Below are 27,756 nucleotides of genomic sequence, written 5' to 3'. Positions count from 1 at the left end.
TGCAGCCTAACTAAAGAGAATAAAAAAATAAAACATCTGTTATCATTAAACTTTAAGGCATTAAACATATGCAATCTGAAGTAAAAAAGAGGCCTGTTGTTATCATTGCCAATACAAGGGAAAATAAAAATGTAATTTAAAATGTACATAAACCTTTTAAAGTTTTTTCATCACATTAAAAAATCATTATTGCACTGTTTTTTAGTGCGGCATTCACCTCCTTTTTGTAGGGTTGCAAACAAATTGTGGCAATTGAAGCTCGAAAATAGGTCACAAAAAATATGATTAAATTGTTAAATTGTTAATTTATCATTAAATTGAATGTTTGTCTCGGTTCCTGAAAAATTGAAATGGTTCTTAGATTTGCTGAATGCTGTGAGCCTAAATTATAAGTTATCTTTAATGATGCACTTCTGAATTGTCAGTAATAATATTCAGGCTGCATATTCATGTGTCAGCGGGAGGTAAATTCACAAGTCAGATCTGCTGTTTTTCCTCCAACTTTTTCATTCGGTTGGGGAAATAGCGAGGTCAGAGGAACACAGGCTGGATGCTGGGCTGTCCTCGCTCGTCAAAGAATCTGGGGCTGGTGATCAGGGCCAAAAGTTACGCAACAACAAAGATTACTTTTAAGAGAGGTTCAACCTGAAGAGACTTCTTCTGGACTTCAGATCATCTCCTGAGCCATATCTGCTCGCTCTGCCTTTCACCTAAAATCTGAAACTCAAATCAACTTAAAAATAAGTTTAAGATTGTGCAAGTGGATTTCTAAGAAAGAAATATATACCTAGATAGAGTTGAGGACATTCAAAGTGTTAGGAATATAGCTTAATGTTTATTTATATTTTAATTACATATTATTGTTCGATACAATAAAGCCTTGTGATTTCCTTGAATGGGGAAATCTAGCATGATGTCAGCATTTAAACTTTTTATTTTTAACCCCTCACTTCTGGTTAAAATAATTTGGTCTATAATTCATTATACCACTTACACCAGTGAAAGTTCATCTCTCATCGTCCTCTCTCATTAAAATCCACCAGTATATTTGTTAAGAAATGTTTTAGACTTCTTTTTGCTTGTAAACAGTGCTTGATCTGTGCGTATTTCTCTCCTGATTAAGACCAGATTACTTTTTCACTGGAGAAAGCAAGGACTAATATTTTAACCAATTTGAAGTTAAAAATGTCTTAATGGAATTTAAACATGCAACTTTTGACTTCACAAGAAATTAATTGACAGACCGGAGTGGTGTGAATTACTTGTGGATTATTGTGATGTTTTTATCAGCTGGTTAGACTCTCATTCTGACGGCACCCATTCACTGCAGAGGATCCATTGGTTAGCAAGTGATGTAAAGCTACATTTTTCCAAATCCGTTCCGATGAAGAAATAAACTCATCTACATCTTGGATGGCCCGAGGGTGAGTAAATAAAAAAAATGTATGACCTGTTCCTTTAACAAATGAACAATTATTGTAAAGTTTTACAAAACACAATAAAAAGCAATACAAAAAGTAAGCTAGGCATCTTAAATATACATTGAAAATCCATCAGTTGTGTATGTGTACTAGGATAAGTGAGAGCAGAAGTATCTGGGTAACTTGACGTGTCTGATGTGTACTTCATGACATCATGAGTTCACATGAAGACTGCTCTCTTTTCACCCAATCAATGAAGACCTTGTGAAGAGCCCATAAAGCCTTTTCTTAATGTGGAGCGACAGCTTAAGTCATGAAGTAATCTAATCCTGTATGACAGCTTCTGATTGGTACGTTCACTATAGCAGCTGACTAGTTGTGACTGAGAACTACGTCTGATAGATTTCAATTACACTCAGTTTGACATGGCAACAGAACGCTATTAAATTAAATTATAATTTATTCGCAATAAGACAGAGGGCTTCAAGTTCAAGTTCTTCACTTTTCGATCATGTGCCTTAACAACAGATGAGCACAAAAGGAAAAGCCCTCAGTCACAGATGCATCCCAGCTCTTGCAGAGTAAATAGTGTTTGGCCCGCTGATAGAGATTATAATACTAAACATGAACTGTCTTACATAACACATTGTAGTTTCACTACAGATGATTTACTGTCCATCCAGAGTGGAGCAGCTCTTGCGTAAGCAGCTCTGACCTCATGAGATTTACCCATCAGCCTTCATTGCCAAAGCAAAGGTATTCCCTGGGATTAGGGCTGGTGCTCTAACACTTCCACTGCACATGCATTAAACCCCTGGCAACACACACCAACCGCTAAAAATCAGTCACATGATATTCAGCGCTAGGGCGGAGCTGGGACCTTGTACTTCCTGTGATGTCAAGGAAGTTAATTGTTCCTTGGGAGTAAAAGCTAAGTGAGGATGGCCTGGAAAGGGAAAAGTGTTTGTGAGTCAATCAACACTTCTTGCACTTGGAAATGTGAGAATAAGAATCATTTTGGCAACAAGACATAATGAAATCTGAACTACGTTGAATATTAAGTTAGTTAAGTGGTAGTGAAATAAATTCTGTGAGTGATAAAGAAAGATGCTTTTTTTTATCAAAAGCACTTACATTTTTTTTAAACAATATAATTAAATATTCTGCAAAATAGCATACATTTCTATGCATAAAATGTATACTTTATATGCCAGTGGTTCTCAACCTTTTTGAATTGGCCAACATATTTTTATATACAATATTTTTTCTCCAGTATTTATGCTATAATTGTGAAAAAATGTTTTAATTAAATGTTTTGTTTGCAAACAGAAACTATCAATAGTTATTGAGGGGGGAAATAATGAAATGGCATTAGCTGTTTAATTATAATATTAATATTATTTGTTTTATAATAATAATTCATTTGAATAATTTTAAGTCTTTTAAGAAGTTTGCTGAGGCCCTCTTATGGGTCCCAGCTCCTTGATTGAGAACCACTGGTTTATGCAAAACAACCAATCATATGCTTGTATGTTAACTTAATGTTGCAGACACACTTAAATTACATTTTTAGGGAAATAAAAAAACAAAAGCAAAATTGAGATCAAATAATATACAAAAAATCAAATACAGGGGTAAATAATAATAATATTTTTTTCATGTTAAGCAATTATTATTTTATTTAAAAAATAAATCTTATTTTACAATGTATATAGAAGATAACTGAAATGTTTGTGGTCTAAACGTGACAAACTTTTAGCGGAGATTTTTCAAAGGTAAAAAAAATATTATAAAATAAAGAAAAGAAAAATGCATTCTTCGCAAACCATAAAAAAATGGACAGCTAAGTTAGTTTGGTGCAAAATATTTCATGTACTGCTGTCAAACAATTAATCATATCCAAAATAAAAGTTTTTCTTCTAATAATGTGTGTGTACTGCATATATATATATATATATATATATATATATATATATATATATATATATATATATATATATATATATATATATATATACACACACAAATACAGTATATATTTAGAAAATATGACATATACCTGTATATATTTAAATTCATATAATTTATATTATAAATAAATATGTTTAATATATAAACATAACACTTTTTTCTTAAGTGTTATAAACACAACACTTTTTTAAATATATACATAAATGTGTGCATTTATATACACATATAAACTATAAACAGTCCACTCATATATAATAACAAAAACTTTTATTTTGGATGCGATTAATCCCTGAAAATGTTGCTGACAAACTTAAATTATGATTTTAAGTAAATAAAGAAAAAATATGTGAAACTGAATAGCTATTTAACCATAAATGACAAAGCAAAAAAATAAAATACTTCTGCAGGGGTAATAAAAACTATGGACTAAAGAGGTGAATTATTTTTTAATTTTAAGCAATACATTTTTTTTTTAAATAAAATACTTTTTAGTTCTACAGTGCATTTTGAAGTTAAATGAGATGTTTGTGCCTTACTGTAAAAATACGACAAAAGCATTGCACTTGTACTTTGGAAATGGCTTTTACCATATATTTTGCCAGAAACTGAAGCACAGTTGATTGATTGAGTAAAAAAATATTATTGAAAACAACAAAAAAGTTGCTTACTTTACAACTTTGCATGGACAGCTAAGTTAGCTGTGCAAGATATTTAACGCACAACGGAATCTATATCACCATTTTGGATTGCTGAAGAGCAAGAAATGGCCCTGAAGAAAATTCAAAGCACAAGCGTAGTCTGTGTGAAGCCTTCACCCTGGAGTGACTCTAACAGGCCAGGGAGCTTTCAGTGCTCTTCAGTGAGGAGGCACCTGAGTCCCGTTTGGCACAGTCTGCCTGCTCCACCTCCTCTGGCTCAGAAGCTTTCGACTCCTCTGCACTTTCAAGCGCACGTCAAACACCTCCTCTATGGCTTTCTTGAAACAGTGGAAATTGTAGTCGATAAGTCCTGTGTGAGCGAAGACAATCCTAATTAGCTTGCGGCAGGAAAGTTGTCTGACCCATTCCAAAATTGGATCACTGCATAAATGCACTTTGAATTAAGATTATGACGCACATAACAAGATATGTCATTTAGCTTTGATCCCCCACCAAAAAAGTACCGCTTCAACTGATATAATATTCAATTTAAACCGAAATAAAGAACCAGCTTCCCTAGCGATTTACCTTTTTATAAAAGAGTTAGAGTTTTGATAAGTTCAGTTAAATATAGTGTGAAAATATGACTAAAATATATATTGCTTTATGATGCAGAACATTTATGTCATCCAAGGACCCAGTGCAAATCTACGCCTTTATAAAATGCCTTGTTTTCCCCGCTGACTAACATGATTGCTCATGATACTCTCCCTAACCCCCTTAGTAATTCCTAGCATGAATATTTCAATCTTCATTAGCCTCCCAAGGATTCCACTAATTATCCCATTCTCTCAAGTGAGTGGCGCTTTACACCAGCAGGTTCTTTTCTGACCGATTTAAGATGAATGTAGTGTAGCAGTAATTGCTAAAAACAGCTTGTAGGCAAAAGCTTTAGGTCTTTATTGTATGTGCTGCATGAGAATTTTTAGCGGGAATCGTTAATAGTTAACATTTTGCATTAAAAAGTATAGTTAATCTTATAGATATCACATTTTTTACTTTTGTATTTGTTCAGCCAATTTCTGTATAGGAACATACCATATAAAGTGTACATAAAGCAATTGTAAATATTTACTCTATTAAACACATGTAGATTTACACTACTGTTAAAGTTTTGGGATTTATGAGCTTCTTCAGGTTTTTCAAGTCACTTATGTTCACCAAAGCTGCATTTATTTGATCGAAAATGCAGAGAAAAAAAAACTGTATTGTGAAGTCATTTTAATTTTAATTTAGTTTATGCATTTTATTTCTGATGACAAAGCTGAATTGTCAGCATCATTACTCCTGTCTTCTGTTTCACATGATTCTAATCAAAATAATAATCATTAATTATTTATTATTCAGTGTTGAAAACACCAACAGTGATGCGTTTTTTCTGAATTCTTTGATGACTAGAACGTTCAAAAGAAGAGCATTTATTTGAAATAGTATTTTTTTTCTGTAACAATGTCTTACTGTAACTGCCAGTTTTGATCAAATCAATGCATCCTTACTGAGTGAAAGTATTAATAATAATAATAATAATAATAATAATAATAATAATAATAAAAAACTTTCCAACTCCAAACTTTTGAACAGTGGTATATAAAATATTAAACAAACTGATATTAAAACTAGATGATGGAAAACTGCTGCTGGGGAAAACAGGTATTTTATAATTGGACTTTAATAATTGACACCAAAATGTTACTGAGATAGCCCTTGAGACTACTTCTGCATTTGACAACAAGCCCTGGAAAAAGATATAAACAATAATCACACCAATCACGTTTGCAACATGTCCAGAAAGCCTACCTTTCCTCTCAAAACTCTCTTCCCTGATGAAACACACCAAGGCAAGAAATTTGGTGACTTCTTTTAGGTACATGACCGTTGTGTTGTTTAAGTGGATAATGGCCATAGATTCTTTATCATAGGGAGCTCCTGCCTCATCTCCAGTCAACCTATATGAAAAACAACAACTATAAAAACAAAAGACAAGCATCTCTCATCGCGTCTTCCCTGCTCTCTGCAGTTCCAGAGACATCTCATGCTGTTTTTTTTTTTTTTTTGCACTTGTCCTTCAATTTGTATGATGAATGCACATAATAAACATGTCCCTGACGGGCAGCTTCCTCTGAGCAGCGTGAATTACTGCTCCATCAGGAAGACACTTTCCCAGTTCAGCTTAGGAACAGACTGCATACAGCTGAAAAATTGTGCAGTGTGGAACAGATGTTGATTCATTTCATAATTATCAAAATGAGCAGATGCCCTGTCATAAGCCCCCGCTTTTATAGCAAATTTATGCTTTTATGCATGGATGTTACAAATATATAAATATTTTCACACAAAAAAGAAAGTACGGAAAAGATGATGAACAAATTGAGGCGGCATAATAAAGCATGTAATTTGGAGCTTCCTGAAACGGAGATCACGAATCAATGTCAATATGATGAATAGGGAACAAATAAGCGACTTATTTATTTCAACGAGTTACAAACAAGGCTTGCGGAAATTAATTCCACAGCAGCTCGCCAAATCCAAATAAAAGCCATATACTACGAATTAATGCACAAGCTGTCAAGCCGAAATGGGCTGAACTGACATGACCATGTTGTGGCTTACAGGAGCCGAAAAGGAACATTTTTATGATTATTTACCCCCAAGCCATATAAGATGTGTATGACTTTCTTTTTACATCCAAAAAGGAATTAAGGTTTTGGAGGAAAACATTCCAGGATTTTTCTCCATCTAATGCATGTGAACATGGCTCATTGTAGACTATTTTGAACAGTACAAAATCCATATTTAGAGAGCAAGTAATCTACTGTACATGAAAAATAAGTGTCTCTAGTAAATTTTCATACCATTTCTATTTCAATTAAATAAATAAATGAATGAATGAACTACAAATGTTTGTAGTTTGGTTTAAGAGGAACCCGCAAAGATTATATGTCAAGCACCCTTCACACTGTAAAAAAAAAAAAAAAAGTCAAAATCAACTGTGTCGAACAAATTGGAGGAGAAGAAGAGATATGAATCCATATTCAGGCAGCTTCAAAGTAATCCACATAACCGTCAAAAATGGTCTACGACGTTGCGCCGTTCACTTACATTAGATGTAGAAATGCTTTTCTCCAAAACCTTCACTTCTGTTTGGCTGACAAATAGAATTTGTTATAAGTAAATAATCAGGAAACATACATTTTTGGGTAATATATAACAATCCTCTCGGTTACAGACTAAGGCTACAATTTCACAGGGTTAACTGTCCTGCCTGCTCTCCTATTCATCAGAAAGTAATGAGGTGTCCCATCTGCTCTTGCAGGCCACTGTGAACTGACATATGTGGGGCCCTGGGTCAGCCCTGCATTCCTGTACCTACCCAGACCACTGTGTCCCGTCAAATTACAGGATGAATTGGGTCAATGGCGCTGGAGGTGCTGCTTTCTGCCCTTCCAATGTTTACAGCCAGTATTTACATATCCCCGAGTTTTATGCTACTAATCCACAAAAGATTAAATCCCAGCCAACAACGGCTATAGGAAAACAAGGTGGTTGCATGTGGGGTGTTACATTTTATTGTGCACTTTTTTGGATGTACTGTATGGCACAAAATAATTATAGTGGGAGAAGATGCAAGACTTGCCATTCTGCTTCATGTCTACAGAATAAGACCATGTTCTGTAGCGTAATGTGACTGTGGAGGGATTGTCACTTGGTGTCACTCACCCATAGATGCACGAGATGTCGATAACCACATCTATCATGTCACAGCACAATTCATAGGTCTGCATGTCCACCGGGCTGCTATCGGTTGCTATGTAGATCTTACTGACCACATCAAAGAGAAAAGCCTTTTCAATCCCTGAGTTCTGCAATGAGAGCGCAGGACAGGGTTAGGGGTCAGCTGTTATTCTTAAGAAATGCAGCAGAACAGGACATCTTATCTAAGAACACTTTGAAGTGGAAATGAGTTGCACAACCACGTAATCAACTGCATTGCAAGTACTGTTGTTAGAAAATGCATCTAATTCTATAAAAGCTGTTGAAAGACTAGAAAGCATCTTCCCAAGTTATGTGACTCTTCACGAGTGAATTTTTCAACTGCTGTTTTTAAAACATTAACAGTGTAAAAGTTTTAAATTGCAATTATATTCATTAATATTTGTACTTTTTATAAATTGTTTTACAATTACATTTATTAATTTAGCAGATGTTAAATGATTAAAAAACAAAAACATTTATAAAGATTTGAATTTATACTTTACACTACTGTACTGTTCAAAAGTTTTTATGGTTTTATTTGATTACAATACAGTAAAAATAACAATATTGTGATATATTATTAAAAATTGAATTACTGTTTTCTATTTAAATATACAGTACAGACCAAAAGTTTGGACACACCTTCTCATTCAAAGAGTTTTCTTTATTTTCATGACTATGAAAATTGTCGAGTCACACTGAAGGCATCAAGGGCTATTTGACCAAGAAGGAGAGTGATGGGGTGCTGCGCCAGATGACCTGGCCTCCACAGTCACCGGACCTGAACCCAATCCAGATGGATTAGGGGTGAGCTGGACCACAGACAGAAGGCAAAAGGGCAAACAAGTGCTAAGCATCTCTCGGGGAACTCCTTCAAGACTGTTGGAAGATCATTTCAGGTGACTACCTCTTGAAGCTCATCAAGAGAATGCCAAGAGTGTGCAAAGCAGTAATCAAAGCAAAAGGTGGCTATTTTGAAGAACCTAGAATATGACATATTTTCAGTTGTTTCACACTTTTTTGTTATGTATATAATTCCACATGTGTTAATTCATAGTTTTGATGCCTTCAGTGTGAATCTACAATTTTCACAGTCATGAAAATAAAGAAAACTCTTTGAATGAGAAGGTGTGTCCAAACTTTTGGTCTGTACTATATATATATATATATATATATATATATATATATATATATATATATATATATATATATATATATATATATATATATATATATATATGTTTTTTTTTCTGTGATGGCAAAGCTAAAGCTGTCATTCCTCCAGTCTTCAGTGTCACATGATTCCTCAGAAATAATTTCAATACCCTGATTTGGTGATGAAGAAAATTTTTTCAGGATTCTTTGATTAATACAAAGTTTATAGTAACACACATTTATCTAAATATATTTACACAGTATAGGAACACAGACCAAGTGTAAATCTGAATTGTTCTATGAGTTCAGACAATGTATAAAAACAGATTAAATCTGTTTATCACAATGCATTGCATGGAAGATGGTTGAGAGATTTCAGTCTTCATAAAATCAAATCTAAAAGTTGCTCAGTTATTTTACTCATGGAGCAGTCTTTTCACCACGTCAATTTACCCTCTGCTGCCACCCGATGGCTAATGTAAAAAACTCCTGATCAACATAAAAGATGAGCACCATAAATTGATATTGTGTCTGAGAGAGATCCTAATAAATAATAATGTGTTTTGTGATCATGATGTTACTAGGAATATTATTTCCATTATACCTCACTGCAAACACAAATCACAGGCCAGTGCTAATGTACCTATGCTAATGGCTGAATGTGACCAGATATAATTCTTAACAGGCAGAAAATTATGCTTTCTGGTTTTGCATGTTTACATGAAAATTAATAACAAAAAACATCAAATATAACATTCTTTTAACATGTGCTTGCATAATAGTGAAAACTCTTCACTCTTCAAGGTAATTCATTATTACTGTGCCTTTATTTGGTCAGTCATTGAGCAAGAACATAATTAATTCAACACTAAGTACTGATCAGAGATTCACTTTGGTTATCCATGCCAAAAAAACAAGATATAAAGAGGTGCATGGGCCACACAGTGAACTATTACTATTAGATTTACTCACAGATATGAAAATGTTGAGCAGATTCTCAAGGGTGGGAAGTTGAGGGATGAGTTTCTGAACAACTTTACTGAAGGCCTCAAAGATTGAATGATCATAGATGCTTGTCAAGTAGAAGCTGGAAGAAATAATACATTTCACATCACAAATCCAACATCTGATATTTTCAAAAATGCCATATAATATCTGATCTGTTATTATGATACCAACCTTAAGTGTATTCTTTCTAACCCAGCATCAGCTAGATCATCATTGGCTCGTTTGTGTATGTCCCTCTGTTTCTCAATTTTGTGGTCATCTGAAAGGCCATCCACCTTGTGGATGAACACTTCGAAGTTGATGTCAGGATTGACCTTGTAGGCTCTTGTCACGGTGAGGTGAAGCCTACTCAATGCTTCCACATAATCATCCTACACAGTAACATATTTGTAGCTTTTTTTTTAAGAAAACAGACAGATTGGCAGACAGACAGACAGACAGATATTTCACCTGAGAGTCTATGACAAAGATGAGAGCCCCTGTGCCGCGAAATATCATCTCATAGTCGAATGTGGGGTCGAAGAAATCAATCTGACCCGGAAAGTCCCAGATTTGGAAGCTGACGAAGGAACTGTTGGAAACGTCCTCCCGACAAATCTTATTAGTGCTCTCCAGGAAGAGCGTCTCGTTGGGTGACATCTTGTGGAATACAACTTTCTGAATGGAAGACTTGCCGCTTCGCCTCAGGCCCATGAGCAGGATCCGAGGTTTCACCTCACTGCTGAACGGATCACTGAAGCCCAGCACTGTACAACACAAAACACAGAAACACTGCCTGAGAATCATAAATCACTATATGCAAGCCATATTTGGTTAATGGTACACCAAACTTAGCATTCAAACAATCTGCTAGTGACAGCTATAATAGAACTTCCACTATTGTATACAAGTTTAGAGTCACTTTATATATAATACACACACACACATGCACACACACTATTTATGATTCTTTTCAGTCTCTCTGGTTGTCTTGCATGCATGTCACATCTGTCAGGTGGTTAGTAACCACCAGTAACCAGCACATTATGCCCTTGAGAGCGGCATGTCCTGCAGGTACTGACTACAGAGGTACACAATAACACCTGATTAACATGTCGTCATCAGCCAACAAAGGTTATTAATCACTTTAGTCAGTGCGCTGCAGATTTGGACAAAACAGTAAGATGTGAGGTCCCAAGCTTGAAAAGAAAAAGCATGTATTCAACTGAATAATAACCAGCCAACTCCAAAATTAAAGTTCACCTAATGTTTAATAGAAGGAGAGCTGCATGAGGTCTCTTCTAAACGGAACAGCTCTGATGTTTACTGAAAATAATTGCAGCTGGCTCTAATGTTTACACAAACCTGAAAATGTCAAGTTTTTTCTTTCAAATGAGACAGAACATTTTGACATGAAATAACTCATTGGAATAACTCATTTATATTTAATTTCAAATCAGTATCTTTATACATCATTGCACATACTTTAACATCTAAAAGAGGTTTGAACACGGCCACACACTTCCATGTTACAAGTTCATATACTTCCAATAAGACGTGTAGCAAAGTGAAAAGAGAAATGGCATACTAATCCCCTCGGTTTGAATCATATTACCAGAATGACTGCTGGAGAGCATGAGTGTGGAGTTGTGGGCAAAGCCTACACTGGCATTCCACTCCTTCATATCACATGCTGCAGCTGATTTGATGACTGTGACCTTGCTAGCTCTCAGCCGAGGAGTGTCAACTGCATTTGGTGAGACTGAGGGACACTTCTAGTCTCAAAATATAGCCTCAGGAATCCTGCAGTGTTTACCGAAGTGTCCAACCGCGGCGGCACCACAGAGTGAAGGAATACTAGTGTTTGTTCAATTGGTAAACAATGGCCAAAATCGAGTCAAGGAAACCCTGAGCTGACAATCATAGATTGCATCTAAAGTTGTGTAGAAACAATGAGCTGTAATCAATGCCTAACTTACAAATCGACCTGCTTTTTAAGAAATCTTGCCGTAAGGTGAAACTTGAAGGTACTATGAAAGTCATTGTAAAAGCCACAAATCCATAGAGTTATAAATCTTTTAGACATTTTTAAATAAAACCAAGTGAGAAACCAAATGTGTGCACACTTGTTATTAATAAACCCCTTGTAAATATTTACCATTGTATATCCACCAAACTTTCAGTTTCCAAAGTACTGTAGTTAATATGGTTTGTTGGTACTTTAAAAAACATAACTGTTTTCAAGTAGCTGTATTTTTATGATCTTGGTGGCTAATGCAGAGTTAGCAAGTTTTACTGTACCATAATTAATAAACCCCTCACAAATATTTACCACAGTTTCCACCAAAACACCTTAGTTCCCAAACTTATCAGCGTTACTTTCAAAACTGTAACACATTTTATGGGTTCTCAGAATATTTCATTAAATATTTATTTGTATTTATTTATTAATGACACTGGCGGACATCCAGTTACAAAAGTTTATTAAGAAATCCCTCATGAATATTTTAACAGCCAGTTTCCAACCAAAAAAACTTAAATGATTGGGGTTACTTTCATAACCATAATAAATTTATATTGGATCTCAAACTTAAAAATCTCAAGCTTTTATTATGTAATGGATTATTTAGTTACACTTTATAGTAAGGTGTCCTGGTTACAGTCTAATTATACATTTAAGTACTGAGTAATATTAATTAACTAGCCTACATGTAATTATGCATACTTTATTGTTATTATAAGTAACGGTACAGGTAACATGTGTAACAAGGACACTTTCATGTAAAATGTTTTTCATTTATGACACCGCTGGCTATCAAGTTACCCCAGTTTTGTTGAAGTATCAAATTAACTTTTTTTGCAAAGGATTTATACTTAGCGTTCGTTCAGAAACATATGAAACACACATAATCCCTTATTTATGGGTGATAAATTAAAACTACCCCCTAACCTCCTTCATCACAGCCGCAGTCTCCGTCAGTGAATGTGTCGAAAACATCATCATCGTCATAATAATCGAACAACAGCGCTTCGTTTTCTCCGTCCGCTTCATTGTATTTCTGTTCGCTTGTCATTCTCCGAGTTTGAGAAATTTAATCTGAGGCGGCAGCCAAACTTTTCCACATTGTCACCTGATATGGCCAAGCCATGGTGAACTTTCACCTCCCCCCTCGCTCTTTAGCTCTGTGACACACACATAGCAGCCCGCCTGCGTGAGGAATCACAGCACACTGTGACTATTCATCACTATCATCACAGAACCAAGAGCTGCGCTGCAGAAGAACTTCGTGAGAGAAGACTGAGAGCAGAAGACGCCTCCCTTCCCTTCACCAAACAAACAGGCTCTGCATGGACTCCAGCGATGGCTATGGATCTCGGGAGATGTAGTCTTTTGGTCGCATAAGGACACATTAGAGAACGTGTATCTATCTATCTATTTAGTGAGATTATGATAATATCTTGTTGCTAAATTACACCAAATAGCAAAATAAAATCTAAATAGTTTATAATAAAATTATATATATATATATATATATATATATATATATATATATATATATATAATTTGTATATATATAATTTGTATATAATAATATACATAATTATTAATATAATAGTTATTTATATATTTATATGTAATATAATAGACATTTAAAGCTCATATTATCAAAATAGTAATTGATAATGATGATGATAATAATAACACTTTGCTATATATTATTAATCATATTTTTCTTAAAAATATAAATATTAATTTAGTATTTAGTCATTTAGCATACACTTTTATTCAAAGCGACTTACAATAATGACATTAGCAGCAATCAAAACAATAGAGCAATAATATGTAAGTGCTGTGACAAGTCTTGGTTAGACTAATGCAGTACACAAAGCAAGTTATATACATATATATATATATATATATATATATATATATATATATATATATAGAAAGGAAACAAGTAGACACAATAGAGAATGTTAGTATTAGAGGGTAAATTAAAAAAAATATATAGGAAAGCACAATATTTTACTAACACAACCATAATTATAATACTGCAGTAGCCTATATATATATATATATATATATATATATATATATATATATATATATATATATATATATATATATATGGGGGGGGGTATATATTTATACATATTTATTACATAATGTGTAATAAAAATAATAGACATCCAACACTTACAAAATAATTGACAATAATAAAGATAACATTTTTTATTATTATGTAAAAATTAATTTGAATTATTTTAAAATTATTAAATTATTATCCAAAATGTTTTATGACCTTAACATAGATATTCCATTTAATTCAAATATATATTTCGTAATCCAAGATGACCTCTTACGTTTGAGTAGAAGCTGAAGGCCTACATCTGTTCGCGCCGCTGGATGGCGCTGTAAGTGCTGTGATCTTAGCACTCGGTAACTATTTATAGAGAAGATTAAAGCACGATTATGAGAGAGGAGTCTAATTTCTCTTCATGTTTAGTTTAGCTCTAATTCTGGTGAAAGCAAACCTACAGTCTGAAACTTTATTATTGTACATACTTTGTACTGATGTTCCAATAGACCTTACAACCAAATAAGGGAGCATCCAATGGATTGCATAATATGGAAATAAAGGCAATTGCTTCAGAGAGCTGCACACTCTTACTGATTCATCAGGGTCATAACCAGTCTGTTTATCTTCAAATGATTAACTGACTCCTTTTTCAGCTAATATTCTGAAATATGTTTAAGATCTTCTCATCAGAGAGTTTGTATGCAGGTTTGAAGTTTGAAAAATCACGGATGCTTTAAAGGCAAGATAAAGAACAGGTAAAGGTATATAACATTGTAACATACTGTACAATGACTCCCTTTTGAACTCCAGCTCATCTTCTCTTGATAGCTATCGTATTGTGGTCTCACAGGATTTGACCTACTGCAATACCTCTGCTTCTGTGCAGCCACAAAGCCAGCAGACTCTTCTGGGATCACAGTGTGGTTAGGTGGTGTATACAGATGTTTAGCGTGTGCACTGCTGTAAGTGTGTGAACTCTGCCCTTTTTCTCTCTCATTCCAGCCAGTGAAGCTATGCAACCAATCTTGCTCGGACCCAACATAAACTCTAAAAAGGTAACATATTAATTTTATTATTATCATTAAATAATCTTTGATCACCTTATTATTGGTAATTTAAAAAATGTAAAAAAATATATAATTTTTTAAACATTTTTATAATGCCCACAACACATAATCTACACAAATATAAACTATATTGCACGGGTACAGTATAGTATACATGGAGTATATTGAAATAAATGATTAAACACAGAGATATTTAATGCAGACCTGCTGTTGCCAGATGCTTTTTTTGTGCTTAGTGTGACATCAAATTATTGAGTGATTTCAACAGCCTGATTTAAATGCGCTATATTTTGTTTTGTTCTTAGCAGATTGTGGTTCAGTTTAAGCTTCGAGATCAGTTGATTATCCACGAGGCTCGAGTTATAAGCAGAAAGACTGCCATAACTGGAGCTTTACATCTGTAACTGATTCTAATTTCCATTTAAAATAAACTATAATATACTGTAAAAGAACTACAATATATGCTGAAACAATACATTTACATTGACTTATTAAATGCTGCATTAAAATAATAATAATAATAATATTTTAATATGACACAAAATGTTGAGTTAAACATTTATTATTAGTAGTATTATTATTGGAATGTCTGGAGAGCATTTCCTGGTTGTTTTCCTCAGATAAGCACAGATTGTATGTATATTCTTGTGAATTATTTCATGATACCTAACATGGATCCAAACACCTGGCCTTCAAACACTTTTCATTTTCGTGTTATCTTAATACATATCTTAATTTCCCTGTGGACGGAGTAATGCAATATTCATGAAACCACATGATGAATGTGGCCATGATAACTGCATAAGCAAAACACACAAATCCAGAAATGCTGTATTTTTGTGACATTTCGACCCACTTTAAACTCCCAGAAGTTGCTTTTACAATCTTCATGATGACTTCAAAGGAGATACATTGATAGTAGAAAGTCATTAATACAGCACTGCTGTGTTGAGAGTTGATGTCTTTATTCTAGGATCTGAGAGAAGTTGAAGACATTGACATCTGTCTTCTTGACATCCAGACTCAATCTGTGTGTTTTATCGTAAAATATTTGTATTCCCAATTTATGGGTTCTTTTTCGAATGCAGTAATATTTCTTCCTCAAACACCTGCTTTATTTTGCTCAAAGGAACAGATTTAGAGAAATTTAAATCTGCATTACATCATTTGCTCACTTATGGAACCTCTGCAGTAATTAATTTTAATTTGTGAGCTATTTCCAATACTTTTAATATTTAAGAACAAAGGTTTTACAATGCAGCATACCATTTATAATTCATGAATTTGACTAAGGGTTATAAGAACCAAGCATTTCATGAACTGCTGAGCAGCATGCAACAGTAGACTATCACTTTTTCTGTTTGTCTAGTAAAAGAGACACCAGAGCTCTTTTCCATCTGTGCTACTATGTCCCAGCTGTATAGCTTTTAGGACTCACATCTGGGGCATCTTGCTAAAACCCATGAGATCAAACTCAGCAACTCTTCAATCTTGCTCTCTATTACATTTGGCCCAGGCTATTAATGTGTCCTTTGTTTAATGCATATTTGTAAGCTGTTTTCACCAATCTCTCTAATGCCTCAATGTTTGTTGTATGCAATCGAAATAAATCTTCAGCGAGAGAATGAGATCATCACGTGCTCTTTTCTGAGAAATACTCAAGCCAATTCAATTCAAAGAATCAGTGCTGATTCTTGAGACATGTTACAAAAAGGACCCATTTTCATTTTGAGTGTTATTATACATGATTATAGCATTTAGCATTTTCAGTTGCTAGTTTTAGTAATTTTATTTAATATATTTAGCTTCTATTTTTGTTTTAAAGTTTGAGTTATTTTAGTACTGCAAATTATTTCAGTTCTAGAATGTGTGTGTGTGTGTGTGTGTGTATAATTGAATTTAAGCTTTTCGGTTAACAATCATTTTTAATAGTTTTAGTAAATTTAGTATTTTTTTTCTTATACAATAATAACTGATAAGAGATGACCACTATATATTTATTTTATTGAAGATTTAAAAAGACCATTTATTAATGCAGATTAATATATATTGAGTAAAAATAAGAAATATCAAGTAATCATAATTGCCAGACATTTGTAAAAAAAAAAAAAAAAAATTACTATAAATATGATAAAGCTTATATTTCTAAAAATCTGGATAACCTCAGAGTCAGCCTTTTGATGATTAGATTATTAGTTATTATTAATTAATTATTAATTATTAATTAATTACTATATTTCACATTACTATACACAATATCATACTGCTGTGTTGACATTAAGTAACACATTAAAAAACACATTTAGTGGAAAAATGCAAGAAAAGAATGTAGATTTGTTTTGTCCTAATTTAACCATTTAGTTCTTAATGGCTTTATAAATGAGAAGCATTCTGCCATATACAAAAGACAGGCCAGAAATCAAAGCAAGAGCTTAAAACACAGAGATCGGATGAGTTTCATCCATATCCAGAAATATTCCCTCTAATGTTAGACCTAAAGAAAAGACTACATTGAATCTCTCTTTGTTCCTGTGCGAGGGATTACCCACGTGACTCTTTTAATGTCAGTAAAGCCAGCTGGTCATACGCTCTCGGTCTGTAAGTCCCTGTGTGCGGGATTGTGGCACATCTGCATGTGATTTCTTTTATGTGAGCATGCGTGTCTTGTTTTGCAGGACAGTTGCTGTGAGTTCACCTGGTCTCACATAACAGTCACACAGAGGCAGGGGGCGGACGGCGGCCTGGAAGATGTAAACTCATGGTCTATCTCTTTTACTTTTAATTTCGACCATTACTCCCTTGAGTGAATGATAAGAAGGCTTAAGCCAATAATTTGCAATCTTCTAGGAGAGTTTTTAATGTGGCTGATGTATGCTATACAGACAAACAGCAGCGCTAATGGATGTGTTTTTGTTTTTTCCAGGGTCATCAGACAGCCCTGCACCGGGCAGCTGTTGTGGGAAACCGTGACGCTATCTCTGCCCTCATCCATGGAAGCTGTGCACTTGATTTACAAGACAAGGTCTGTTTATTTGCATTACAAAAATCCTTTTGTTGTTTGCCTAATAATCATTATACATCAGAATTATTATAATTTATATGAATCAAGATTCCGGAATATATAAATAAAACTGTCAGATGTAAATATCCAGACTATTGTTCATATCACTGCACAGGGAATGAGTTGATTTTGTTAACCAAAAACTGGTTAAATCAATGCTATAGAATCTGATTATTATTATTATTATTATTTTCATCAGGAAGGAAACACTGCTTTGCATGAGGTATCATGGCATGGATTCAGTTCATGTGTAAAGTTACTGGTCAAAGCTGGGGCCGATGTCCAAGTGAAAAACAAAGTAAGTCATTTTCATGTGCATTATTTTCCATTTACTTTGAGATTAAAAAGTTTTATAAAAAAAAAAAAATATATATATATATATATATATATATATATATATATATATTAAAAGCATTTGTTACAAAAGAAGTTTCTTTAAAGAGCCCAACCAGTATTTTTAAAAGAAAACATTTTCATTTTGAAGCATGTGATTCAAAAGCTATCAGCTTTGATTTATATTATTATTAAAAAAAAAAAACTTTTAATGGGTTATTCATTTAAAAATATCCATAAATAGACATAAAACAGTCTATAGACATTATATGAAAATTAATCGTCATCATGAGACATGTACACTGTAAATTGGCTTTTTTCTTTAAGCATTTTTCAAGATTTTTTTTATTCTTAAAAAATTCATATATCTGCTAAAAGTTTGTCCATTTTTCTGTAGATAAACTGAAAGCTAGCAGATAACAGATAAAAGTAACAGATAACTAAACCTAACATTTTCAAAACTGTTCTGTTAAATTTAGAATGTCTGTTTTAGTGAATTCTGATGAATGATCCTTGCAATCAGTTTCTATTCCATTATTTAAACTGCATTATTATTTGATTTTTAAAGGCAGGAAACACACCTCTACATCTAGCGTGTCAGAATGGACATTCCCAGACCGCTCGAGTGCTACTACTAGGTGGAGCGATGCCTGACAGCAAAAACAATGCATGTGCACTCGTCTAAAATCATCACAATCTATATTAAATGATTATATAAATTGCAAACTGAGAGTATAAGTTCAATTTTAAATCCTGAAAAAGAAGTGCAATCATTTCTGTCCTTCCAGGCAGGTGACACATGTTTACACATGGCTGCACGCTACAATCACTTGGCCATGATTAAGATCCTCGTGGCTTCTTTCTGCTCCGTGGCTGAGAAAAACCAGGTCAGATCCTCATTCTGATTGTTTTGAATCCAGCGCCAGTGTGGTTTACTTTTTGTGTCACTGCTGTGTCCTAGTTTCTAAATGATTTTGTCTAGGCAATTATGCTATAAACTGCCAAAAGATAACAACACTACATAATTAATTATGGCTTGTCTTACACTTCAACAAACTGTAATAAAGTGGCACACATTGAAAAATTCTGAGACAAATAAACAAAATTAAAATGGTCTTTGTCTGCTTTAAACTGCTAGACTGTGGTTTAGATGACAGCATCTTTTTACTGGTAATTGCTTACAATTACATCTTATTGTGGTCATAATCTTGTGGAAAACTGATATATTTTACAGATAGGAGACACTGCGCTTCATGTCGCTGCTGCCCTAAATCACAAGAAAACTGTCAATCTGTTACTGGAAGCAGGAGCTGACGTAAACATCAAAAACAATGTAAGACATGTAATCTCATGATATACTTAAATCTCTTTATGATTGTATAGTTATTATCAGAGGTGTCAAGTAACGAAGTACAAATACTTCGTTACTGTACTTAAGTAGAAATTTGGGGTATCTATACTTTACTTGAGTAATTATTTTTCAGCCGACTTTTTACTTCTACTCCTTACATTTTCAGGCAAGTATCTGTACTTTCTACTCCTTACATTTTAAAAATAGCTTCGTTACTGCTATTTTATTTCGGCTTGTTTTCATTCTGGCTTGTCATAATTGAGAAAAAAAAATATCCAGATAAATCGCGCCATCCGGATGGAGTGAATTTGATTGTGGTTGGATGAGAAGTATAAACATATACCATTCCGACACCCTATTGGTCTTTACGCGATCCATCGCACCTGCACGTGACACAAATCACATCACACTCCAACAAGGACATAGCCGGTTTTGGGTTCGTTTATCAAAAATTATATTTCTTAAAAGTAGGGTGGAACTGGCTTCCGATCGCCTCAGAGTCAGTCCGCTTAAATTTCATATGAATCCGGCGTCAGACCGCGGTCTCCTCTCTGTCTTTCAGCGCGCGCATGCAATCCGAGCTCAGTGATCAGCCGTGAAACAGTGATTCAATGCGAGCTCAAACAGAGACAGAGGACACAAGGTGTGTGTTTCTCGATAGATTGTTAGAATATCTGTATCCGTGCAGTTCTTTGTCATAAATATAGTTTACAAAAGGTCACGAGTGAGCAGTCGGTTTCTCATGATGAGAATCTCATCTAGTATAAAGTTTTCGCTTGTCACCGCGCGCTCATCACAGCCGTTTCCTCCAGCGAAAATCTAGCCCTTAACACATATGAACGAACGCATACTTTAATTACTCTTATTTAAATATACTTAATACACTACTGTGCAAAATTCTTAGGCACGTTAGTATTTTCACTTAAAAGAATGGTGTTCGTCATGATGGTGTGTCAGTATAAAATATCAGTTTATATTTCCTAACATCCATTTTGCCGTTGTCAAACTGCTTGTGCATTTAAAATCGCACTAGATTATTATTAAAATTAATGGCAAACTGATTTTTCCTAAGGACACACTACAGCAAAATATATAAATAACTGACTTAAAACACTCTTTTTGGGGTGAAAATACTATATTTTCTTTTCCATAAAACTTTTGCACAGTACTGTATTTTAAAAACGACATTGTTGCTACTTAATAAAGAATGACCATACAGTAATTCACAGAACTGATTTAAGACAGTGACAGACAGCACTCATCTTAACTAAATATCAGAGTGAGTGGCAGAGATACAGTAGAAACATTATGTGTGCTTTTGTATTAAATAATGACCCAGATTGTGAAATACATTTATTATCCTTAGATTAAGGGAAGCACAACTTGGGAAATGAGAGCATCCAGGGTGAAAGCTATGGATTTATTTTAAATATTTATAATATTCTCTAATGTTATCCATAGTTTTTTTAGGTTATTTTTTTTTTTTAAGTATCGTTTAAGGCACCGTTTAGGCGCCGGTACCGTTTTAAAAGTATCAAAAAAGGCACTGGACCCTTCTTAAAAGTTATTATTTCTCACTGGCTCATTTACCAAATGGGTGCTTTCTCTTCATCCTCCACAAATTAAGCTGTAGCTAGTTCGGTAGCGAGACGTTTTAATAAATTATCGTTTGCGAATGACGACGCGATTGACAATTTTGTGATAACTATAGGCTTTACCAACTTTGTAACCCCGAACACTGGACATAGCAGACATATGTACCGAATACAGGAAGCTATCAATCAAGAAGGTATCAGGATTATGAGTTATTTTTAGTTTTTGATTAACAATGTGGATTAATCATTCATTTTGACAGCACTATAATATTTATTGTATATAGACAACCATACAAGGGTAATTGTTACAAAGCCTGCACCAATGTTCTTGTCCATTGCCCTCACTGATTCCTGCAGCTAAGCTTGGATGTACATTTACATTCCATTAAAGCTTATTGATGACATGCCTCTGAAGTTTGACTTTTTGCACCATAACAATAGTTATTGGCAACTAGTCATCGTATCTCTAGCTCTTTAATGTATTTGCATTGTACTAAAATGCGTTCATTTTCAGTGGGCATATATGCGGCTGAAAAAAGGTAGCCTAGCCCTAGTGCATCACAAATTTTTCAACATGAACATTTTAATATAACATTATAGTCATTATGGCCTTCTTTTTTTTGAGAGGTGGGGTAGTGCACAATAGGCCCCTCTGGCACGGCCCAAGCTTTTTTTCTTAATGGCATTTGTTCCCTTACATTACTTTTACTTTTATACTTTAAGTAGTTTTTTAAACCAGTACTTTTACACTTTTACTTGAGTAAAAAGCTTGAGTTGATACTTCAACTTCTACAAAAGTCTTTTTAAACCCTAGTATCTATACTTCTACTTGAGTAATGAATGCCAATACTTTTGACACCACTGGTTATTATGAAGGTAAGTTGTATTGAGGGCTGGGGTTAGATGATGCTATGGCTTCATGAATTGGACTGTAAAGAATGACAATTCATTTCCACACTAAATCTATCAACAGACAGGCCACACCGCTCTTGACAAAGCCCGGGACAATAACAACCGAGATTTGGCTATTCTGTTAGCAAAATCCAATCAGGTAAGTAATGTTGTTACAGTCAAAGTTTTCCATTTAGAAGCAGTTCACTGTCCTGCTCTTTCTAGCAAAGCATTGCTTTTGATTGAATAAACCCTACTGAACAAACCGGTTTGATGAACGACTCAAAGACAATCCCCTCATTAATTTCTAACTGATTCAGTGTTTTTAAATTAATTGGTGGATAAATGATTCAGCTCATGAACACATTAGCAGGTGCTAAATTATATAACAATGCTTATTTTATCAGCATAACTCGGGGTGTATGTCCCTGCTTAGGTGCAGCGGTTTGCTCGTGGAAGAACTGTGAGAAAACGAAGAGATGTCTTGCGGGCCCAGAGGAGAACTCAGTCCCTCCCCAGAGTTCATTCCTCCCGAGAGAAGGTGGAAAATTAAGATAAGATTCACCCATCTAGAACAACATCTGCGCTGTTGCAGATTCATTGTTTGTAATATGATTGGGGTCTAGGGGCCAGTGAGAAGGAAATGTCACATGTCTACTAAGCTTCCATAACCCTAAAAGAGATCAGAGGTCATGTGATTGTTTTCGCCTAAATATCCCTCTCGTGCTAAGCACTCCCTTCACTGTGCAGGACTGTACTGAAGTGGCAGAAGACACAAACAACAGTGATCAAGTACATCAAACTGAACGGAAAACAGCAACTCTGAGCCCCGGCACCAGGAGAAAGATCAGGAGCCCAAGAAGACAGGTATGATATTAAATTGATAATACCTATTATAATATTTCATACTTTAATATTATACTCTATGCCAACATACCATGTTATTGTATGTTGATATTTAGAGGGTTTATTTAGCAAAAATGATTGTGCATTATTCAGATTATTAGATGGCTTCATATCTTAAGCAAATAAATAAGAACTATTGATTTATTAACTATTTTAATCATATTGATATTAAAACAATTGACAGATTGTTACAAAAATATTAGAGTTATATATTAACTTGCATCCACTGTAAAAAAAAAAATATATATATATATATAGACTAATTTATTTCTTAATCTTTAATTTAGATGTTAAAAAAGTGGCAATTTTGTTTAATTATACTTAAAATTATTATATTATTTTACAATACTAAAATGATGACATTGCATTATTCTGCTTCTCATTAGGCTTAATAACGTAAAAAAACAGTAGCTTGTTATTTTAAAATTAATAAAATCTTAATCTTAATAACAAATCTTAATTTTACATGTATGTCTTATACATATTAACATTATTTCTTTTAATAATCTGAATTATAATCAGGTAAACTCATTCATTATTTTTGTCTTAAAACAAGTTCATTTAAATGTTATCACATTTTTAGCGGAGACATTTTACCTGATAATGATGGTCTTTAAAAAAATTCCTCCTCTAGCATGAATATTTAAAAAAGTACTCTGTTCAGTAATTCTAAATATGTTTTTGTGGTTAATAAAGTTGGAACATGTGTTTCGGAGAGAGTATCAGCTCCATGAAAGAGGATCTCCATCCCAGAGAATAAAACCCAGCAGCCCCAGCTCTCAGGAGGAAGAGGAAGCTCCTGGAAGAGTCCTATCAGCTTTATACACTATACAGGGATAAAGATGGACAGATAAAGCAGGTAAACTCTACATTAGAGTTAGTGCAATGCATTTGTTTGTTTTAAACCTCTTAACCAGTGTCTGCAAACAGGCTCCTGCGAATGACTGTCATTGTAAGCCCCTCATTAAAACTCTGGAGAATAAGCTGAAAGCCGCAAAGATGGAGATACGGTCAGAAATTCACACTGTCCAAGAGGAGATCAACTGCAGGCTGGGCAGAATAGAGCACAAAAACAAGCACCAGGTTTGTCGTTTGCTGTGATATTGCAACTTTTTTGTTTAAAATTTCCTTCATGACTTGCAAAATACCTATCTAACCTCTAGATTTGGAGATGAAACCCATACAATATGGACATTACTTTTTTTTTTTACAAAGTTTGATAATTTTTTTTACACATATTTTTGTAAAATGTCTCTTAAGCTTACAAGAGCTGCATTTTTTTATTAAAAAAATACAGTAAAATATAGTAATACTGTAAAATATTATTACAATTGAAAATAATAACTGTATTCTTTTTTTTATTATATTTTAAAATGCAATGTATTCCTTTGCTGACAAAGCAGCCATTAGTCCAGTGTCACATAATCATTTAGAAATTATTCCAATATGCTGAATTGGTGATCAGGAAACATTATTATTATTTTTCTATATTATCAATATTGATAATAGATGTTGCTTTAATATAATTATGGAAAATTTGAAACTTTTTTAGGATTATTTGATTAATAGAAATTATTTGAATTGTTTAATTCATAATAAGACTATTTGAAATATTAATCTTTAGTAACATATTATACGTTTTACGCATAGTTGTTGAATGAAAGTATTGTTGTTTTTGGAGAGAAAAAAAAGGGGGGAAAATCTTAATGACCTTGAACCTTTGAATGGGTAGTTTAATATAAATAAAAAATAACTTAAAAAGATTATAAATAAATTGTCATTTAGGAATTTGTATGAAAAATGTATTTGAAAAATGTATATGAATATAAGTAGTACCATTAACTTCCAAGAAGAAAGACATGACTTGGATAAAATAAATTGGAAAATCACTTTCAAAACCAATAGCAGTGAAAATCTGGGGGAGGGGTGTTAGAGACTCGTATCTCATTCTGTTCAGAATAAAAGTTCTTGAGAAACTCACACAGGAGCGTGTGTTGGGCTGAGGGGATGGAGTGTCATTATCGAATCAATCAGAGAGCTACCCTGGAACGCATGGAGGCGAGAGAAAACAGGTACAACACCATTAGAGAAGAGATGCACCACCACAATCACATCAGACTGGACATGATTGATTGCTCTGTTTTTATCTTTCAAGCAGGTAGCTGCTTCCAACGCTGTGAAAAGCTGGTGCATGTCTAAGATTCAGGATCTTGAAGTGCGAATGCCTGCAGAGACACAGAACTACAAACTTCTGCGCTCTCCATCTGTGGATCAGTCTCTGGTGGATTCACCCCGAGGGTCTCCCGCTGCTGTCGCTCATCTCTGAGGGGAGCTCCAGCTCGCTGGCCACTTACGTCAATGTGTTACCCAGCCCAGGAGCAGGTCCTAACAATGACGGGAAAAGTCTTGAATTTGGGGACGCACGTGGGAGGAGATACTTTGAGATGAAGCTGAACGGTTCTTCAGGTTTGAAAAAAAAAACGCCCTGATTTTTATTTATTTCCAAATTTTAATTTATATATATATATATATATATATATATATATATATATATATATAGTAGTATTTTATTGTTATTCCAGTAAAAATATCTAAACATCCTTAAAACAAGATGTACATTTAGCTAAAAATCATATTATATAATAACTAATAAGATTTTAATATTATCTATTTTTTTTCATTTCATATATATACTTATGATATGTTTAAATTCATGTGGAATGTGAAATGGATATTTAAAAAGCTGAACGGTTCTTCAGGTTTGAAAACATGCATTTAAAAAAGTATTTTATCAGTATCATTATTTCTAGTAAAAATAACTAAACATCCTTAAAACAGGATGTACATTTAAATAAGAAGCCTGTTTTTAGAAATGTTATCTTGACTGCAATGTATTTCCAATATTCAATATTTTTTTATATATTTTTTCACTCATGTTAAGTAAACGTGAACTGACCTCCCCAACCCATTGTACTACCACAATGTGACATATTTCTGAGTAAAACCGTATACTCAAATAATATAAAAACAAAATCATATTTTTTATCACTTTTATGTCCAGATAAAATATCTAAAAAGGTATGGTTATATTTAACTAAGAAGTAAATTATAAATGTATGTTAAGCTGTTAAGACTTGTTTTTAGAAAATGTATATTTGTTTCACTTATGCTAAAGTGAACATGAACTGGCCTCCCCAACCCATTTTATTACCATAACATGACATTACTGAGTGAACCACGATACTCAAAATTAAGAATCATTGATTAATTGTTCATAAAGACCAAACAAAATATTTAAGAAAGTAAATACGTTTTTCTTCTTCTTTTTTTTCCATATTGACTTTAGAGCACTTTTTTATTCATTAACTTTTTTATTATATTAAGTGATTTTTTTGTTTTTATTATGCTCTACTCTAAAATAAGACCTGGTTTAAAATGAGTAATATATTTTAATGAGAGTACATAACAGGTATATAATATATATATATAATAATATATATATATATATATATATATATATATATATATATATATATTATTATTATTTTTTAAATATCTTTCTACATTAATACAGGGGAATATCGTAACCTGGCAGCTCCTTCAATGGTCAAACACAAACCTCTATCACGGAAGCTGGCGACTGCTGACCCCAAGTGGCACCGAGCAGAAGAGCAGGAGGTTGATGTCTCAAAGTGCAGGTCAGACAAAGGGGATGAACTGTGTGACAGCAGTGGCAGCAGCAGCCTGTCCACATCCAGCAAGCGTTTCAACACCAGCGATACAGAACCAGCACCCGGCCCGGCCCAGCAACACAGCAGCATCTAAAGGAGAGGATTCAAGCACATCACGCACAAACCCTGCAGAGCAACACCATGAAGACCCTGGAGGTCACCTTCACCCAAGAGCGGGCAAACTTGCACGCCATGGAGGTGACACAGCGTTTCTTTGAGACGGTCTCCACACAGCTGGAACGCTGGTACGAGAGGAAGATCCAGGAAGCGCAGAAGGTGGCAGAAGAGAAAGCTCTGCAGGACAGAGCCAGTCTACTGGAGAGGATCAGCATCCTGGAGGAAGAGCTACAGAAGCTTCGCACTAACACTAATACAAACTCTTGACACATATGATGCTACATATGCCTAGATCTCTTGATTCTGCCTATATGTAAGTCATGGCCATTATAATAATGGGATGCTTTGTAAACACTATAGTAAAACACTACAGTAAAGTTTCATTTCGACCATGGCAGCAATTATTATGTGTAGGTTAGGTTAAGCTAATGGCACAATGATTCTAATGCTATGTTAGGAACTGAGTATTTCTTTGTTCATTGTTAAATCACATGGAAAAGTTCACCCATATTAACATTTCACAATATTAACATTTTCCTCGAAATTTTTTCTTTTTCGTGTGTTCCAAGGAGGAAAGAAAATCATACCTATGGTAACATAGTGAATAAAAATGGACAGAATTTGTATTATTTGTATA

The 27,756-nt window shown here is 33.9% G+C and overlaps 1 protein-coding gene, 1 long non-coding RNA gene and 1 pseudogene across 2 annotated transcripts; 2 read left to right on the top strand and 1 right to left on the bottom strand.

The window, feature by feature from the left end:
• Nucleotides 1-3,622: 3,622 nt before the first annotated feature.
• LOC113084335 (ras-related GTP-binding protein D-like) lies at nt 3,623-13,339 on the bottom strand. The gene is made up of 7 exons (XM_026254813.1): nt 12,936-13,339; nt 10,457-10,752; nt 10,178-10,377; nt 9,971-10,085; nt 7,808-7,950; nt 5,888-6,036; nt 3,623-4,400 (listed from the first exon to the last, which is right to left on the bottom strand). Exons 1-7 carry the CDS (start codon nt 13,057-13,059, stop codon nt 4,249-4,251), a joined length of 1,179 nt encoding a protein of 392 aa, XP_026110598.1. The 5' UTR covers nt 13,060-13,339; the 3' UTR covers nt 3,623-4,248.
• Nucleotides 13,340-15,011: 1,672 nt separating this feature from the next.
• On the top strand, nt 15,012-18,145 carry LOC113084336 (uncharacterized). The gene is made up of 3 exons (XR_003283669.1): nt 15,012-15,122; nt 17,810-17,884; nt 18,058-18,145. It is a non-coding gene; the product is annotated as an uncharacterized LOC113084336 (long non-coding RNA).
• Nucleotides 18,146-19,301: 1,156 nt separating this feature from the next.
• LOC113084334 (ankyrin repeat domain-containing protein 6-like) lies at nt 19,302-27,386 on the top strand (annotated as a pseudogene).
• Nucleotides 27,387-27,756: the final 370 nt, after the last annotated feature.

The sequence above is a fragment of the Carassius auratus genome, unplaced genomic scaffold, assembly GCF_003368295.1.
Source record: "Carassius auratus strain Wakin unplaced genomic scaffold, ASM336829v1 scaf_tig00039942, whole genome shotgun sequence".
Lineage (NCBI taxonomy): Eukaryota > Metazoa > Chordata > Actinopteri > Cypriniformes > Cyprinidae > Carassius > Carassius auratus.
The sequence above is the reverse complement of the archived record's forward strand: the minus strand, read 5'-3'. Positions and strand labels throughout refer to the sequence as shown.